At 45.4% G+C, this 19529-nt stretch overlaps 1 protein-coding gene across 1 annotated transcript; it reads right to left on the bottom strand.

The window, feature by feature from the left end:
- Positions 1 to 18218: 18218 nt before the first annotated feature.
- LOC112119342 (IQ motif and SEC7 domain-containing protein 3) lies at positions 18219 to 18704 on the bottom strand. The gene is made up of 2 exons (XM_026657476.1): positions 18408 to 18704; positions 18219 to 18326 (listed from the first exon to the last, which is right to left on the bottom strand). Exons 1-2 carry the CDS (start codon positions 18702 to 18704, stop codon positions 18219 to 18221), a joined length of 405 nt encoding a protein of 134 aa, XP_026513261.1.
- Positions 18705 to 19529: the final 825 nt, after the last annotated feature.

The raw sequence follows: 19529 nt of genomic DNA, 5'->3' as shown, positions 1-19529 counted from the left end.
GGAGTTCCGGGGTTCTGTCGGGGTGGTGGTGGATGGGGTTGGGGGGGTCAGGGGACAGGAAGCAGGGCGAGTTGGGTAGGGGGTGGGGTCCTGGGGGGCAGTTAGGGTGGGGGGGTCTTGGGAAGGAGTGGTCAGGGGACAAGGAGCGGGGGGGTTGATGGGTTGCGGGTTCTGAGGGGAGCAGTCGGGGGCAGGACATGGGTGGGGGTCGGATGGGGGGGGAGACAGGCTGTTTTGGGAGGCGGGTGGGGCTTGTACTCACCGGGCGGTTCCCTACCGGGTCTTCGGCGGCACGTCCTTCACTCGCTATGGCACTGAAGGACCCACCGCCACCGTGCCACCGAAGACCCGGTAGGGAACTGGTTCCTAAGATTTTGGCAGCTCATCACTGAGTGGAATGCCTGCTGGAGGTAGACAAAGCATGCCCCAGTTTCATTTTAAATATCCTCCTCTCCCCTTCCCCCCCCCCACCTGGGTTACTGTGGTAGCACCATCTTCAATGCATGATCTGAATGTTTCTTTAAGGCGTATACTGAAACAAATATGTGGCTGCCTAGGATTTCACATTGGTCACTATACAGTACACTAGAACGTCACTGGAATGGCATGGAATGGAACCTAGATTCTCTTGCTCCAGAGGACCTATCATTGAAACTAAAGAAGAATCTCCACTAGCTGTTAGCAGTATAGGTTCTGTCACATGCAGTTGCACAGTTCTGATTCATCCAGTAGAGAGAAGTAGTTCATGTACACTCTAGTCAGTATTTTACTCTCTGTGCCATCCCGTGCCCATGACCATCTCACCTTGTCAGAAGCTCTCAATATACGCTTCCTTGGGCTTGAAAGCTAAAATTCAATCCTCCCCTTCTATCATAGGTTGTTTGTTTAAAAGGAGAGCCCATGCCACAGAAGGATGCCCTTCTTTATATTCAAGCTTCTTCTGAGCCTCTCTGAGAAGCTTTCTCAATAGTGATTCCTGAGTCTGGTAATTTTTGTAGCAAAGATCTGTAAGCAGGGCAGGGTGTTGATTTGGATGGATTCGTAACAACCTATATTAACAAGTCAGTGAAATGTTAGCCCTTTTAAAATCCATTTTGTGAGGGGGTAGGTTTTCCCCCCTCTGCCTTTTCTTACTGTTGTTGGCTTGTTAATTCAATGTGTTTCTAAATCTTGTGGTCATTCTGATGAGAAGCTCAGGTATCTGATGTGAAGCACATCTAGCCCATATACCTAACTCTGCTAACTCACACAGATACGCATATGTGGGTGGGTGTGCACTTTCATGTGCATTATACACACAAGATTTTATACCCTCCATACACACTCAGAGGACTTTACCCCCCCCACCCCGTGTACACACATTAATATACACTCATACGTGACTGATGTCCCATACACAGGTATGCATGACTTTACACAGACACACATCCACATTCCTGCTCAACTTTACACATACACGTTCTCCCCTTCACACTCCCAGCCCTACCACAGGAATCCATCTAGGCTATGGTGATGCAATTCTTTATGAAAAATGAATATATTGTCCTAAATTGTGCTGCAAGGGCCTGGCAGTAGATCCAGGATATTGTCCATGCTACTGCCACCATGCTCACTTCTGCCACCAAGACACTGTGGGCAGCACAACATTTCGCTTATGACTCTGAACAGTCTCTTTGCAACTCCCTCTGCCACTGGAAGGGTTACAAGCTTCCTGGTTTTTACCAGTGCCTTTTTAAATAAAGGGCAACTAAGAATGGCGAGATCTTGGGGAAACTGCCCCCCTTTCCATTGCTTAGCTGTCAGATGCCACCAGCAATGCCAGCTGCTTCTCAAGCTATTGTCCACCCACGAGATTCCAAAACAACAGCAAATGAAAGAAAGCCTTAATAATGATGTCAGCTAATGAAGGATAGAGGTGAGGCCCCAAACCTGTGAGGCCTCCTCCTGCAATGGGAGAGTTGAGGGCATGCAGTACTTCACAGGATCAATGCTGAGAGACAGAAAAAGACCCAAGCAAAATCCAAGGCACGCTTTACAGCTCAAAGTGAATGTTAAAATGGCTCCTGGCTCCCATTCCAGAGCTCTTCCTTGCCACCTTTGCTATTACTGAGACCAGGCTAGGGCAAGGAAATCCCCACTAAATGAACCCGTCTGTGTGAAAAGGCGTTTAATTAAAGTTGTAAAGGAATTTCCATAACACAACCCTCTCCCATGTGAGAGAGTACGGCACAGGTTTACATAAGAGCCATGGGACCTGCCCATGAACCCAGCACTTAATGAACAGCCTGGCAGGGATGGCATTAGCCCTAAGAGAATGGCAGGTTACAAGAAGACCCCTGTCCAAGGGGTTAATAACAGCTCACTGCTAATCAGACTGCGCTAATAAAATGTGTTGTGGCATCAATGCTATAATCACAAACAGGAGGGGCAAAAGGTTGCGTGTTCTACTTATTACTGGAAATGCAAACCGCAATCCAGAATCCGTTAAGCCATGCATTTCAGTCACGCAAGATCTCTCCTTGGCTAAGGCAGGGAAGGATGCGACAGTTCAAGTCTTTGATATTGCGAGCGTGACTCAATGCTGCATGCGTTGGTGTGCTTGTACCGGGAAAGGGGGGGATGGATGCAGTTGTCCACTGCATGGCTTTGCATTTGATTTTGGGTGCATCCCTGTGGCAAGGAGAAACTGAAGCTCACCAAGCTGTGGCTATTGGAGAATACGGACTGTCAGCTTGTTCACATGCTCAGCTGTGATAATTACTTTCTGCTTCTGTAACTCACTTGCAGCGTCTAACTCAGTGGGAGGCTTTCCCTTTAGCTCGTGCAAGAAAAATGATTTCAGTGTGTGGCATGCCCTAGCCAGGCTATCTCCAGTCAGGCCAGATTGAAACAGCAGAACTGATGTGGTTTTAAGCTACTCCCCTCCTGCTACCCATCATCCTCTGTGACCACCTCTTGGCTCACTGTTCTAGGTAACAAATCAGGCCATCATTAATATATATATTATCACCAACTCTTATTCAGTGCCATTCCATGCTATTTAGTACAAGCACTGGTTGCAATCAGTAAATTCTGCTGGACATATGTGTAACATGCATTCATAGACTTAGGTACACAAGAATATGCTTATTTTATACTCAAACTTTTATACCCTCCTTTTACACCCAAATTTACATCCACTCAACACCAATCCTTTTCTTTATTGTACCTGATTGACATAAGAAATGATCAATCATGAACTGATGCTATGATCTTTGGGCCAAATTCTAAGGTCCTTATTTAGGCAAAAATCCTAACTTTAATCCACTCGGAGTGAGCCAGGACTTCAGGATTTGGACCGATATTTTTCATACTATAGAAATTAATCACATACCATTTGAAGCTTTTTGTACTTTTTTTATGTGTTCCCCTCATCTAGGTCTTTCTCTCATCTCATGGCCCTTGGCACGCTGAGAGATGCTAGAGGAAAAGTTCAAATACTTGCCAGAATATTTAAATATGAATACATGTGTGCTCTAATTGATTTGTAGACTTCAAGGCCACAAGGGACCATTGTGATAATTTAGTTTGACCTCCTGTAAAACACAGCCATAGAACTTCCCCAAAATGATTCTTAGAGTGTATCTTTTAGAAAAACATTAAATCTTGATTTTAAAATTGACAGTGACCGAGAATCCACCATGGCCTTTGTAAATTGTTCCAATGGTTAATTACCTTCACTGTTAATACTTTACACCTTATTTCTAATGACTGAATTTGTCTAGTGCTTTTACTCCTGAAGGATCCCAAAGCTCTGTATAAAAGATAATACAGGGCATATACAGCCACCTCTGGTGTGAAACATGACAACTGGGTAACAACCCACAGCGATGTTACAGTTTAAGACAGGAAGTGAAGAACAATGGCCTGATTCTTCACTACCTTGTGCCTTGTTTAGTCATTTACTCCTATGCAAAGATGGTGTAAAATGCTTTTCTGCTGATTTGGTAGCATTTCACACCCATTTTGCACTCATTTCACACAAGTATAAGTGAGAGGCAAGGCAGTGGAGAATCAGACTCATTGTATCAAATTCAAACTGTAAGGGGAATATAATGCCAGTAGGCTAACTGTGCCTACCCCCACTGGAATTTGAACAGGGCACCAGGGCTAACACTCCTGTTCTCCAAATAAATGTCATAGGAAGGGCTGCAATTGCTTAGGGTCTCTGTTTTATGTCACATCCAGATGCTGCCTCTGACACCATGCTGGGTCATTGGTTCAGTACTGATTCAGAAGGGAATGCCAGCTACAGAATCGTCACTCCCCCAGCACTCTGGGTTTTTCTTGGACCTCTCCCGGACATATTCTGACCAAGCCAAAATGGATTAGCTTATGAGATCTGACATGTTCCCAGCCTGAGGTGGTATGATCTACTGGAATACACCAGGCATATACTAGTGTGCTCCTCCCTTAACTGGGGGCTTTGGTGGTTAGTGGGAGTAGCTAAGAGCAGAGCCAGTACCAGTTAAGCGGTAATGTTAAATGTGTGTGTTGTCAATTATCTAACTTTTACAAGGGTTTCTTAAGTACCCACTACTGTGAAAATTAAGAAAAAGAAGAAAAACCCAGCAACTATATTAATGTATCATGAAGGTTACAAATGTAAATGAACTAAAGGGTTGCACATTTCATTGCTTCTGTAGGCCAAGTTCACTGTTTACACCGGGGGCTGCAAGCATCCTTCCATTACTTTCCACAAGCTCCCTATGTGCTACCCTCCCATGCCCCTCTGTTCTGGGGACTCCCTTCAACCCCCCTTCCTCTCTCATGCCTGGGGCTCTGTACATCCCCCATTTCACCCATTCCAAGGAGCTCTGTGTGCCCCTCCATTCTCCCCTCTGCTACATGACAGGCTGGGTATGTACTCCCATTCCCCCCATACTGGGGTTTCTCATTCTCCCCTCTTGTCCCTCATTCCGCCTCATACTACAGCCCTGCATTCCCTCCCCACCACCCTCTTGGAAGGGGCTCTGTGCATCCCCCATTCTCCTCCTGTGGCAGGGCTCCCTATTCTACCCACCCCTGTTCCATGCCAAGGGCTGTGTCTGTGTCTGTCCCTGTGATGGGGTTTATAGACACCACACTAAGGCTAAGGGAGTGATGGAGCAGTACTGAGCCAAGAGGCCACTGCCCCTCAGTAGCTACAGAGCACGCTCCAAATGGAGGACCTGCTTAAAAGGGGACTCTGTCAGTCAAACAAGGAGAGTGAGGGAGAGGCTGCCTGCTGGGAAGAACTCAGTTTGCAGCTTCTGGGACAGAGCGATCAACGGGAGAAGGGTCTGGACTGTGGATAAGACCCAACTGGGAGGCCAGGGGCCTGACCTTTTGCCCTCCCCTGCTCCATGACAAAGGAGAATAACTGGACACTGAGAAGCGAGCCGGGAAGTATCCATTTGACTACTTAAACTGCTGATGCTGATTGGGAACTCTCTGCTAGGAAGGGGCAGAGTGCTGTGACCATGCCCCATATTGAAGAGTGAGCGGAGAGGTAGGAAGTAGCCCAAGAGAAGCTGGTCTGGTCTATGAGCAAGAGGGGACTGAGACACTTCTCACTCCTTCCACTTTGGTCACTGGGCTGGAAGCTGATGGAGAGGGAGGGCTTGGATACCCCTACCTTCCTCACCCTGCAGCTGACTGGGAGAACCCAGGGAGTACTGGGAACGACAGACCGTAATTTGGCTGCTAGGCCCACGAATTGCCCAGCAAGGACATCCAAGGAGGTTGGGGACTGTTGAGCCATGACCTGCCAGTCCCTAAGTGAACCCTCCCCCCATTCCCTCTTTCCCCATGCCAGGGGTTCTGTGTACCCCATATTCCTCATCCCGCATTTCCCCCTCGCCCACCCCATGCCCCTGCCATCATTACTTCTCCTTCTGTCTGGGGGAGAAGCCCTTCAGGATGTCAATATAGTAAATTCAACTGGAGGCTGGGCAGGGATGAGAATGATCGGGGTGGTTGTTATGCAGGAGGGTGTTAATGGGTAATATCAACCTAAGGTGGCTACTGGTGCATCCCCAGAATATGAGATCTCTTTACCCCCACCTGCGTGAGCCCATCCCAGCCTGCGTGACTCTGCATGGAGGCATCATCCCCACTGGCGTCCTCATGTGTCCACAGTCTCCTCCTCTCATTTTCATCAGACAAACCCATGTCCGCTGCCAAGTCCCTACCGGACAGGGACAGTACTCCACAAAACTAAGACTGTCCGGCTTTAAACGGGACAAATGGCTTCCCTATGTCTATAGGCCAAGGTTGACAATTACAGAGGTGGTTGAAGCTGCTGGGTCTGCTAACCAAATGCCAGGAGCTCCATATGTCCCCCATTTCTCCTTTTTGGTTTTTCCAATTTCACAAAAATCAATAGGGTTCAGTCCATTGATGCCTAGATTCCACATACCCTGAAATCTTGCAACTGATCAAATGTGGCATTCAAAAGTTATTGTGTTACATCCAGACAGAGAGATGTCATCACTGGTGCTGGATATGGGGGGGTGTGGGTATCTGCGTGTGCAAAGGGCCATTGAGCACCCTCCTCCTTTTTAAACAGGAAGGCCATGCCCCCTTACTTTTGAGAACTCGGTCTCAACAGGGTCACAAGCTGAGTGGACTGTTAAGGACAATAGGTGTCTTTTTACTTGTTGGGCTGTCAACAATACATGCTGAGTTGGGGGGAGGGGGAGGCACACAGATCCCCTGCCCCAAGAGGAGAATGAGGGACTCTTGTATGGGGGGGAAGGGAGAAATGAGGAGGGCAGGGGAGGAAACGGTGAATGGGGGATGCATAGAGCCCCTGGCATGAGGGAGCGGGTAGGGGGGTTGCAGAGAGTTCCTGAAATAGAGGGGGATGGGAGCTTGAGGAGGGTAATGGAAGGATACAAACAGCCTCTGATGTGTGCAATGAGCTCAGCCTACAGAAGCAATGAAATGTACAGCCCTCTAGTATGGACAAGGCAAGTTGTATTTTAGCATATGCTAAGCTAAGAGTTGGAGCCTAGGGTTCACCTTGCCCAGCTAACACAGTTCTGCCATGAGTGCAGGGGACTGGACTAGATGACCTCTTGAGGCCCTTCCAGTTCTATGATTCTATAAAAATACAACTTTTCCTGTCTTCCCTAGCATCGTAGAATGTGTTAGTTAAAACACATTTCAAATATAAATCTTTTGTCCTAGTCTAGACAAGACTTTAGAGCTCATAGGCCTGATTCACCACTGCGATACTCCAGTTTTACGCTGTTGATGGAATTAAACTGGTATAAAATTGAAGTAATGCGGTGGTGTGTAAGAGTGCAATTGCTTCCTGAACTGATGTTGGCTTCCTTTTAGTGTTGCAAAAACATCTTGAAATGGGGAAAAGCTGGCTTTAGACTGGGAGCTTTCACGCTATTTAAGAGAAGCAGTTACAGAAAAGCTGTCTGGATGGAGCATGCAGATTTTTCAGGACTGTTGGTGTGCTATGCTGATGAGTCATAAGCTGCAGTTCGTGATCACCATTGAGAGTGTGCTAGGCACTGTACATCCATACAACAAAAAGATGATCCTTGCCCTAAAGAGCTTATACACATCCCTGTTCAAACATGCATATGCTTATCAATACATTAGATTAGGATACGGAGTCAACTCATTTCCAGCTCCTAGCACAATAGGATTCTGATCCATGACTGAGGCTCCTAGGTGCTACTACAATGCAAATAATAAATAATAATAATGCAGGAAATAACCAGGATTCCCAAACTTCCTAGCCATGTGGAAGCCATGACAACTATGGATATAAAGGTGGGATAATATTTCCAAAGTGAGCAGGTGTAATGGGGAAGATATCTCTGCATCCAGCTTATACAAAGAGTTCTTATCTTGGCGGAAATGAAGGGCCAGCAGCCAATGACAATGCAGCTACGTAGGGGGCTCAGAGGGAGAGATCAAACCCTTCCTGCTTGAGTAACACAGAAGAATTCCCGGGAGAATCTTGAAAACAATTGACTCTGACATCTTAAGTGACTGAGTGAGCCGATGTACAAAGAGGTTGGTAAATTAGCAACAACTTGAATTAACTTGCTCTGATGGTGCTGCAGATTTTAGTCCCAGAAAGAACACAAGGCCACACTCTGATCTCAGAAATGCCTGTGCAAATCTGGAGTAACTTCACTGAAGTCATATACTGGAGTGAAATCAGAATCTTGCTCTCAGAATTATTAGGCTAGTAAAAACTACGCTTTACTCCAGTGCAGAAGGTCTACACTAAGGAGTTGCATTGGAGTAGCTACACTAGTGCAAAACCCCTCGGGGTAGACAAGGTTTTGGGAGAAGCCTTTGGTATGTGGTCTGGGGACAGCTGTGAATGTGAACTGGGTAGACCAGGTTTGGTTCCATAATTACAAGAAAGAGGAGGAGAAATCAGGGGGGGGGGAGGGGGAAATAATGGAGATGGGCCCTATATTTGACTAAACGTACATAAGAATGGCCATACTGGGTCAGACCAATGGTCTATCTAGCCCAGTATCCTGTCTTTTTACAGTGGCCATGCCAGGTGCTTCAGAGGGAATGAACAGAACAGGTAATCATCAAGTGATCTACCCCGTTGCCTATTCCCAGCTTCTGGCAAACAGAGGCTAGGGACCTGCCTATCCTGGCTAATAGCCATTGATGGACCTATCCTCCATGAACTTATCTTGTTCTTTTTTGAACTCTGTTATAGTCTTGGCCTTCACAACATCCTCTGGCAAAGAGTTCCACAGGTTGAATGTGTGTTGTGTGAAGAAATACTTCCTTTTGTTTGTCTTAAACCTGCTGTCTGTTAATTTCATTGGGTGACCCCTAGTTCTTGTATTATGAGGAGTAAATAACACTTCCTTATTTACTTTCACCACACCAGTCATGATTTTATAGACCTCTAGCATATCCCCCCTTAGTCGTCTCTCTTCCAAGATGAAAAGTAATGTAATGGGAATGGGTTCCACTTGCCTCCCATGACCTAACACACATTTACCCATAAAGCTCATTTGAGAAGGTACTATGAGGACTATCTCATTTAAGCAGGATAGTGTGAGACATCTTGAAGATGCACCTCCTAATGGACTAGAACTAGAAGCAGCAGAACTAGATAGAAACATCTTTTCTAAGGGAAAACTCAGAATTTGAAAAAAAAATAATAATAATCCTGAAATGAGTCAAGGCCCTAATACTGCAAGAGTACATAAGATCTGCAATGTTTTCATGCCTACAGTTTTCTCCTGTCTTTGAAAGTAAAGCAGTTTTTTGTTCTGTTTCAATGAGATATATTTATAATCTCCCTCAGGAAGATTATAGCAACAGCCCATCCCCCTGCTAGGTCCCTAGTCAACAAGGGAAGAGATGCTCCCCCAGCCTCCTATGTGAAGCCATGGGAAAGAAGGGGCTCCATTTGGCTGTTAAATTCTTCCTTAGATGCCCAGTGAGCCCGAGAAGCAATTTTCCAACTGTTTATAACTTACTGTTTTCAAGACATGGCTAGGAGACTATTTCTTACAGAGAACCAGCCCCATGACAGGTCTTCAGATTTGGAGGTGTTATTCAGCCATTTTGAGTTATTGATGAGCAAGTAAAACAAAAAAAAATCTACTTTTTTTTTCTCAGATAGAAAGTTGTGTGTGGGGTTGTGGGTGTTGTCGCTTTTTCTACTCACAATCAGCTGAAGGTTTTTTTCCCCTCAAGCTTTCATACCTCTGTGTCAGATGAGACCAATCATGGAATGTTTCAGTCTCACCTAAGAAAGTTATAACTTAAGAGCATGTGAAAACAGGGGGTAAGCAATGAACATAATCTTAGCTTTTTCTCCCAGCAAAAGCTATAACAACAATTCCTGAATATGCAACAGGATGATGGTTCACATGCACTAGGTAAAGAACATAAAAGTATTACCAAATGTGCAAAAATATGTCTTTATGACCCTACAGAAACAAACCTCCTACAGCCCTAAATTATAATATCATTAAAAAAGTTACAAACCTATTACATGAAGAATCTGCACAATGTTGCTTCATGGCTTTTTCATTGTTCACTGTTATTCCTGTGATGCATTGCTATCTATTGCTGTTCTCCGCACTCAAGAGAAAATGTCATTGAAACCAGCATGTGTGTATGTTTGTGTATGTGAACACACACACATGCACACACCATCTGGGGCAGATCCTCAGGTGGTGTAAATTGCCATAGTTCCATTCAAGTCAATGCAGCTGTGCTGTTTTTTATACCAGCTGTGGGTCTGCTTTTCTGTGTATAAAAATAGAAACTAAAGACTGTCACTTTGATCTCGGTCATAAATAAACACTAATTTACATTCAAACACATTCTCATGCACACATGTATGCATGCCCACTCTCTCACACACACACACACACACACACACACACACACACACACAATCCCCTTACTAATTAATGACAATAAATTTATGCTGCTTCCTTTACTGGAGCTTTTAAGAATACTTAGCTCTTACCTAGTGTTTTTCATCTCTATGTCTCCAAGTGCTTTACAGCGGAAAATAAGTATAATTATACCCATAAATAGGTGAAGTGATTTGTCCAAAGTAGGTCATTGGCAGAACTGGGAATGAAGCTACATCTCTTGATTCCAAGTCTAGTCCCTAGCTCAGGAGTTCTCAAACTGTTTTTGCTGGGACCCCCTTTGAAAATATTTCAGGCTGTGATGACCCCCACCCCCATACCATGCCACCCATACTTCTGTGCTGCTGCTGGTGCTGCCTTCAAAGTTGGGTGGCTAGAGAGCAGCGGCTACTGGCAAGGTGCCCAGCTCTGAAGGCAGTGCAGAAGTAAGGATGGCAATACTGTGACCCCCCCCCCACACACACACAATAGTCCTGTGACCCCCTTTTGAGTCAGGACCCCCAGTTTGAGAAACACTGCCCTACTGGATATTGCCTCCCAAACTGAGCCACACTGCAGAATAAAGCCAATAGCCAAGATTCACATCTTCCTATCCTATCCTAATCCAAGGTTTCACTGAACACAACAACCACAGCTAGAGGGAATGCTAGAATGCTATTAACTTAGTTTGTGTTAGGATAAGGATCTTTTGGGGGGGAAAATACATATTTTCCAGAGTTTACAGGAAAGAAATTGGAGGAAATAAGCTACAGTGCAAGCTCATTTTAATCTGACCTCATAAATGATTCCTTCCCCTTTTGCTTATTTATTTTTCGTATTCTATGGCCGTGGATCACAGGCTACTGGTAATTTTATAACAAATGAAATATTTTTCTATCTGTTGCACAGAATACATTTCTGGCTTTCTATAGTGTTTTTCCTAAGGGGGAAATCACAGAAGGTTTCTTACCACAGAAAAAGAGAGAGAAATAAACCATAGCTGAACTCAGAAACAAAGAGAGAAAGAGCAACATGGCTAGGGAGATGCAAAGAAAATAACAGGCAAAACAGAGAGACAAATAAAAAAAAAAAAACGGGAAGCAAACCAAACAAGAAGCAGAAAGATTAAGATAGACAGCAGAGCTCTTGTCAGACTCTCTCTTGCACTAGGATTTCATGGCAGGCAAAAACAATCAACAGAGCAGGATCTGGATAGGCAAAGTGTCATTGCAACCTGGTATGTGTGTGCATGTGTACGGGCATGTATTTTTGAACCACTAGTGAGAAACTGAAATTAATAAAAGAGCAACCCTGCATAGATGATAGTCTCATGACCTGGCATGCTGCTAGGTCTAGGAGTACATTTCTGGGCTCTGACTAACTCTGAGCCATACCTCAGATAACTTTGCATACAGTGCACGTAAAAACATGTATAATCTTTGCATAATGTAAATACCATCTCACATGCATCCACAGACTGTATCTCTAGGTTATAAAAACAAGGATTAACGTTATACAAATTAAACTATTTATAAAGTGTGTGTGTGTGTGTGAGCGAGAGAGAGAGAGAGAACACACTAATGAAGACTAATTTTAACCCACAAAAACCAGGACACTGGAATATCAGTCAGTTGTGCCACTGAATATAGTGGGAATCTCAGCACAGCGAGTGACCTTCCATACCACATTTGCTGCAATCCACAGGCACAGCAAAGAGGGTTATATGAATGGAGTGGGTCCCCAAATGGTATCATTACCTGGCATTGATGTATTGTTTCTTGCTAAAATGTACACAGTACCATTAACAGTCATTGATGCAATGTGGCTCTGGCCAAGATTACCCATGGTTCTGCTAGCTTCTGGCCAGTATTTCCTGCCTCACCATTAGCAGGAATTGATATCATGATCTTCTGGTTGGTATTTTGTGTGGCCTCATTACTGGCCATTGAGACCCTGTCCTTCTAGCAGAAATTCCCAATGGTTTATTGAACAGACATGCTCACCCTTTCACTTTGGACAAGATTTTATTTTACACCATTCCCAAGCAATAATGGATTAACCCTTTTGGTTGTGGTTGGATTGCAGTAAAAATGTTGCCCCATGAGCCCACTCCTCCTAAAGATGGGAAGTAAAATTGTGTCCTAACCCTGCATCTGCATGGGAAAGTGATACCAAACGAGCCAAACCAACAAAAAGTTCAATTATATGCAAGAATGCACTAAGCACACAATCTAAGTGATCAGAGAGCGTCCAACTGGCTGTAACAAAACATGTAGCTGAGTGAAATCCAAACCAAAATAGAAGAAGCATGTTTGCATCCCTTGCCCCTCTTCATTTGACCACTGGATGTTGCCTGGTGTGTACTGTACCTTAGGCCATGGCCTCTCCTGTCCATAGGTCAGTACATCATTGCCACAGGCATTGACACGTTGTCCTTCTTATTGGGATTTCCTTTGACATCATTTCTAGGCACTGATTGCCTGTCCCCCTGGCCAGGATTTCATATAGAGTCATTACTTGCAGTTACTTCCCTGGGTATGTCTACAATGCAATTAAAAACCTGCGGCTGGCCCATGCCAACTGACTCTGGCTCACAGGGCTTGGGCTAGGGGCTGTTTAATTGTTGTGTAGTCATTCAGGCTCAGGCTGGGCAGCAGGCTCTAGGACCCTGCAAAGTGGGAGGGTCCCAGAACTCAGGCTGCTGCCTGAGCCCTGATGTTGACACTGCAGTTAAATAACCCCTTAGCCCAAGCCCCGCAAGCCCGTGTCAGCTGGCATGGGCCAACCACAAGTATTTAATTGCAGTGTAAACATATCCCCTGGGTCCCTGGTTGGCACTTCCCATGATTTCATTACTAGGCACAGATACTTTCATGTGCTAGCATTACTAAAGCACTAATGCCAGCCCAACCCTGCCTCTGGGATTTCTTTCCAGGGAATGGCACTCTGTTGCTCTGGCATGGATTTTGTATGGTATCAATTCTACAAATGCAGGTGCTGTCTCTGTGACTCGGATTGCTCATGGCATCATTGCTAAGCATTCAAACTCTATTCTTGCAGCTAGGATTTCATATGGTATTGTTTCTGGACATGGACTCTTTGTCCCTCTAGCTGGTATTTCGCATGGAATTGTTAACAGCCATTAACTCCTATCCCTTTGTCTGGAATTTTACAATGGGTGTCATTACCAGGCACTGATGCAGATTTTACATAATCATTCAATTCATTTCATACTGTGGAGTTTTGGAACCATTATGGATATACCTTAAAATGGGATATAGATAGCCTCAAATCGTTTATTTTCATTTTCCTCCCTCTTGAGCTATTTAGTCAAATTAAATGTTGTTCTTAAAATGTCTGTGAGCTTGTCTACATCGGGGCTTTAGCCATCAATGTAGCTGTGCTGATGCAAATCTCTACCATCTGAAACTAGGGTAAGCCACATTGCTGCAAGTCACTTCTTACACATCTACAATAGGGTTTGCGCTGGGGCAATACCAGTGCAACTAAAGTAGTGGCTCAAACGCCAATGTGGTCAATCTCTGAGACAGTTAGTGCATTTCTTCTGTACCCAAAATGAAATGTGTGGGGATTTGTGGTGTGCAAGGAATGCAGGATTACTGCAGTATTTTTATTATTTTTACTGGTGCAATGCGCAAATATGGTAAAATATGTTAATAGTAATAGTAAACCCACAATATTTACAGTAATTAATTGAAATCAATGGGATTTTGTCTAATGCCTTTACCCTGGAGATAATCCATAGAACAGAACATTAATGCATAGTTTAAAAGAAAAATTATGGAAAGCAGCACCTCTGCATATGCAGTAGCTTCATTTTAAAGTTACATAATTAGGCTTTTTAAATTAAACAAAAAATGTAGCAAATGGCCTCAGTCCATAGCAAAGACTAAGTGGATGTAACATCTAGCTCTCTCAAACCATGCCTTCTCTATTACAGGGTAAGATAAAACTACCCATCTGCTACATACCAACAAAAAATAAAATAAAGCTGGTTTCAGCCCAGTGCAAATCCAAATAGTTTATAAACCCTTGGAAAATGTGGTTTTGTAAAACTTATACCACAAGATCCTTCTTGCAGGAGAGATGGTCTTGTGGTCCATATACAGAGCTGAGATTCAACTGAACCAGGTTCTGTTCTGGGCTGTGTCACAGGCATCGAGTGTGATGCTGGGTAAGTCACTTAAAGTTTCTGTGTCTTTGCTTCGCCATATGTAAAACAGGGATAATAATCTCTGCCTCAAATTAATGTATGTAAACTTCAGTGAGATCTTTGGATGGAAGATTCTATAGATGTTCAAAGTATTTGAATCACAATTTATTATTATTCTTTATACAACAAAGGACTTTGCCACCTATGCACGTAAGAGCAAATTCTGCAGTCCTTACTCAGGCACAGCTCTCACTGAGGGAATTTCATTTGTGTAAGGACTGCAGGATTTGACCCATTTAGACTCAAGAGGCCAAATTAATCTCTGCTGGAATTCTCTGGTACATACAATGAAGCATCTCAAGGGAGTTCTTCTGATAAAGATAAGGAGGGAGAATTATACCCCGTACATTTGGGGATACTTTAGAATGGCCTCTTACGACAAGAGGTTACCTAATAAGGGTGATCTGAGGCATGCTAATTTGGGAACCTGTATTTCTGCGGCAACACATTCCAGAATGACTGACCTTATTTTTTGTTTTTAAAGCAGTAATGGGGCACTTATGCAATAGATTCCTAGGTAGAAAGAGATATATGCCACAGAATAATAATCAGACTAATTCCTGCTGAGAAATAGCTATGTAAATCTTTTCTCCTACCTCTCGTTTCATAGGTGAGCTCTGCATTGCTGTCCTCACTGCCACGCAGCAGCAATTAACTATCCTCTGCATACCTGATGAATTCCCCCCTTTCCAGAGAAAAGTTTGGAACGCACAGATTTTTTTATTTAAAATGTAGATTTTTTTTTTTTTTACTGCTGAGAAGAAAAATAATAAAATGAATGACCCCAAACTTTATTAAAAACAAAGGGCCTGTGTTTTTCTGCAGGCCTCTTGAGGTCAAGATGGATAGTCACTTGTCTAAAAGCTTAGCTGTTCACTTCTACCCAAGGATTATGGTGAGCTGGCTCATGCGGGATCTCAACCCTGGCCCAAAATAAGAGAGACCTCTGGGTTGTGCCTGAGGTGGGAGGGAGCATTACAAATGTATTTAAACAAGCTGTCTGGGCCCTTCAGTTTTGTGACAAACTGATGAAGTTCCATTGCTAGGCAATAATAGACCTGGTACTTCTTTTAAATCACTTTAAGCCCTGCTTCCATCCATCATATTCCTACAAGATCTCATTTCTGTTCCATTTAGAGTGGCCATTTTCTCTCCTGATTATTATTCAGTTCTTACAGTCCTGGTCAGAAAGACAGGGGGGAGGGAGAGGAAATGAAATGTAAGAGAACATTGGATTTTAGCATTTATAATTTGGCAATATCATGACTGGGGGCATGGGGGAAGGAAGGAGGTGAAAAATCTTCACTATCTAAGGTCCTCTCCACACACCATGTCTTCTGTATCAAATTTCCGCTATTGTTGCATAAAAGCCCAAATGCAACCCTGAAGTTGGCCGTTCGGATCTTAGTCAATACTAGGCACACTGTCAAAAGGAGGTGAAAGATCCTCCACATTCAAGATGCCTTTAGATTAGATTTTGTTGTCTCTTTGATTTCCCTCTAGCATTTGCAGATGAGAGAGGATGAAACCCAGTGTACCTAATCAATAAAAGACAATGAACCTGCTAAAGTGAGGAGTTTAAACCTTTTTCAATCTCATAAATTTCTTTTTATACAAAGATTTTGGTTTGCCTAAGCTATAGGAGGAAATAGAAGCAGGCTATTTTAATCCTCCTGAGTGAAGAGAGCTTCAGGGATTGCTATGTTATCCCTGGCAGCAGTCCTGATTTTCCACAAATCACTGTGTATGTATCAGAGATCAGCAGTGTCCTTAATGCTCCTCTGTTTGTGCATTTTGATATGAAATAGTAAGAAATTCATGGGATTTTTTTTCCCCAAGCAAACCCCACTGCAAAAATGAAAGGCTTATAAAGGAGCTATTCAGACTTGTGCATTGCAACTGACTCTTCAATCTGTCTAATGACGTATGTGAGAAACTATATTCAGATGAAAGGAAAACCTTGCCAATGTTATGTATCTAATATTGGCTTCACTGCAGGGATTCACTGTGTAAAAACAATGAGCTTGATTCTGCACTCACTTACATGGGTTTCACAGTGGTGTAACGCCACTGAATTTATTCTGAATTTACAGTAGTATACAAGAGAACAGAATCAGTTCCTATGTGTTTTTAAAGCTTCTTACAATGCATAGTGAATAAGGGCCCGCTCCTTACTATCTAGCATAGCGCTTACTACCATGAGTATTGCCACAGATCTCAGTAAGTAGGGTTTGCAGGATTGAGCCTGAAAATTATAAGCTTTTAGGGGCTTTTGGTGTGGAAAGTACATTGTACATATAAGGTGAGGTATAAATTACTTTAATTATCATTTCTGCATTGCTTCTTGCTTAGTCATGGGCCAGACCCTCAGCAGGTGTAAATCACTGATGTTTCTAACTGCCCTTCAGTATTCAAAACAAACACAGCAAGGAAGGGTTCCTTTTCTGGAAAGAGCAAAAAAACAAACAAACAAACAAACCATGATCTGGACTGAGAACTGCGCTGAGGAGGATCTTATTAGCTTCAACAACATCAGGAAGAAAGGCATACACTTTTACTCTAGATGAGAAATAGTTCTGGTTTTACCATCAATGTGAGCTGGTTATATGCCATAGTCATTTAAGCAATCTACATGTTCCTTCATCTGTTCCTAACTTTACTTACCCTGACTTTTGACCAAAAAATACCCTGCTGTTTCCAAACCACCTAAGTAAAGGCAGATCAGATATCTAGCTCAGTTGTAATTGCAAGCTGGTGAGCTGATGGGACTTACTGGATGCATAAAGCAGGAAAATGTAACTCTCCAGTATTATTCTATTTCTGTTTTGGACTGCTAGTCCTTGTATACTATCCGTACACACACATATCATTATTAGCATTCGGTATTAGTATTCATGCTATCTGTTAGAGAACAAAGGCCAGCAAAAAATACTTTCTCCCTTTAAAAAGCTGGACAGGTGTCAGACACCTCTTTGAAAAGAAAGCTATAACCCCAGAAAACTGAGATGGGCACCCTAAATATCATAACTGTATAACATCTATGTTTATGTATATACCTAGTCCTGATATGTAATATACTAAGGCACCCCCACAGGTGAGAAAATCCCCTCTCGGTCAGACAGGGATGATTTTTTTCCAGCGACCAGCCGCACAACCCTGATGAAAACAGATCCTGCCACACGGCCGCCGCTGTCCTTTGCAAAGCCTCCTTCCCTGCCTTGCCTACACTGAGATCAGCTTTGATCCGAGACTTGTTTATTTATGACAGAGACAAGCCCGAGCACGGGGCTGGCGTGTGTGCCCCGAGCGGGCAGGATTCTACCAGGGACAGCAGACAGACACAGACACACACACACACCCCCAACGAACCAAGCGGGAGGAAGGCGGCTGATGCCCCTTGGAAGCGGCAGCCGCGCGGCTCTTTGCGCCCCGCACGCTCCAGCTGGAGAGCACAGCTAGGGAGGGATTCCCCACCCACCCCCGCATTCTCCGTGGCAGGGAGCCGGGGCGTTAGATCCCAGTTACCTCTTGGCGCTCGGCCTGGAAAGAGCCATTTGTGTCGCCCCCCCCACACACACACACACTTACTCTGGTCTCCTGCTCAGGGCGCCTTTGCCGATGGCCGGGGCGGGTTTGTGCTGGAGGAGGGTGGTGCAGCAGCCCCTCTCCCTGCTGTCTTTCTCCGGGTGGTGCTGATGGGGCTGGAGCGGGGGGTGCTGGTGAGCGGGAGCCCGGCTGCTGCCGCCGCCGCCGCCGCTGGGGCCCGGCTGAGCCTGCCTGCTCTGGAGCGGCTGCGGCGCCGGGAGCTGTTGGGGGTGCTGAAGCGGCTCCGGCTCGGGCTGCGGGGCGGCCGCAGGGGGAGCCGGCGGGCGCGGCTGGGGCTCGGCGGCGGGAGCCGGGTGCTGCTGGCGGAGGCTGCGGTTCTCGGTGCTGAGCTCGTCCAGGCGCCGCTCCAGCTCGTCGATGCGCTGGCGCTGGGTGTGGATGAGGCTCTGCTGGTTCTGCACGATGGCGGTGAGCTCCTTCAGGTAGAGCACGGCGCGCACCGGGTTCTCCAGCAGGCTCTCCATGCCCCGGGCCCGGGCCCCTCCGCCCGCCGCGCGCACACACACACCAGGCTCCCAGCAAGGCCGGCTGGCGCCAGCCTCTGCCCCCTCGCGTCAGGCACGGGCTGAGAGAGGCGAGGGGGGGGGGGCAGGTCTCCTCGGGAGGGCCCACCCCCTGCTACTGGAGGGACAGCCCCCTGCGAGCGCCGCGCAGGTAGCCGGGAGGGAGGGGGCGGGGGTAGGCAGGGAACAAAGCGAAGGGAGAGCTGGGGAAGGGGCTGGAGAGAGGCAGGTGGGACGGGAAGGGAGTGACTAGGAAGGGAGAAGAGGGGTGTGGGCTGGAGAAGGGCGGGGAGGGAAAGTTCCCCTCCCCTATGGCTCCCCTTTCCCGCCCCTCGCTGAGCTAGCTGCCCAGCGGGTTGTTCTCCGAGGTGCTCCAGCCTGCCATTTAATGGCATCAGAGAAAGTTATTTTGCAACTCAGACCACTTCCAGCTCCATGTGATAAAGTCGTGGCCGAAACCAAGGGGGAGGCTGGCAGCAGCCAGAAGTTACATCACAGACCCCCACAGCACCCAAAAACCCCAGCCCCTGGGTTCAGGGCCTGCTCTCTGGGTGTCCTCATCACAGTTTCTCCCACCCTCCTTGAGTGGCATTTCTAGATGATGATGCTTTCTTCCATAATGACACAAGGTTGTTGTTGTTGTTTCTTTTTTCTTTCTAAAAAGTGATTAGAATAATTTTGGCAGGGTTTGTCTGGTCCTGCTGATAACACTCTGGCTTTTTACTTCCCCTGTTAACATGCAGGAGGCAGGACTCAACATGCACCTGGGAGAGGAATGATCAAGGA

This window comes from Terrapene carolina, unplaced genomic scaffold (assembly GCF_002925995.2).
Source record: "Terrapene carolina triunguis isolate 2854851 unplaced genomic scaffold, T_m_triunguis-2.0 Scaffold247, whole genome shotgun sequence".
Lineage (NCBI taxonomy): Eukaryota > Metazoa > Chordata > Testudines > Emydidae > Terrapene > Terrapene triunguis.
Note: the sequence above shows the minus strand (reverse complement) of the source record. Positions and strands in the feature narration are given on the sequence as shown.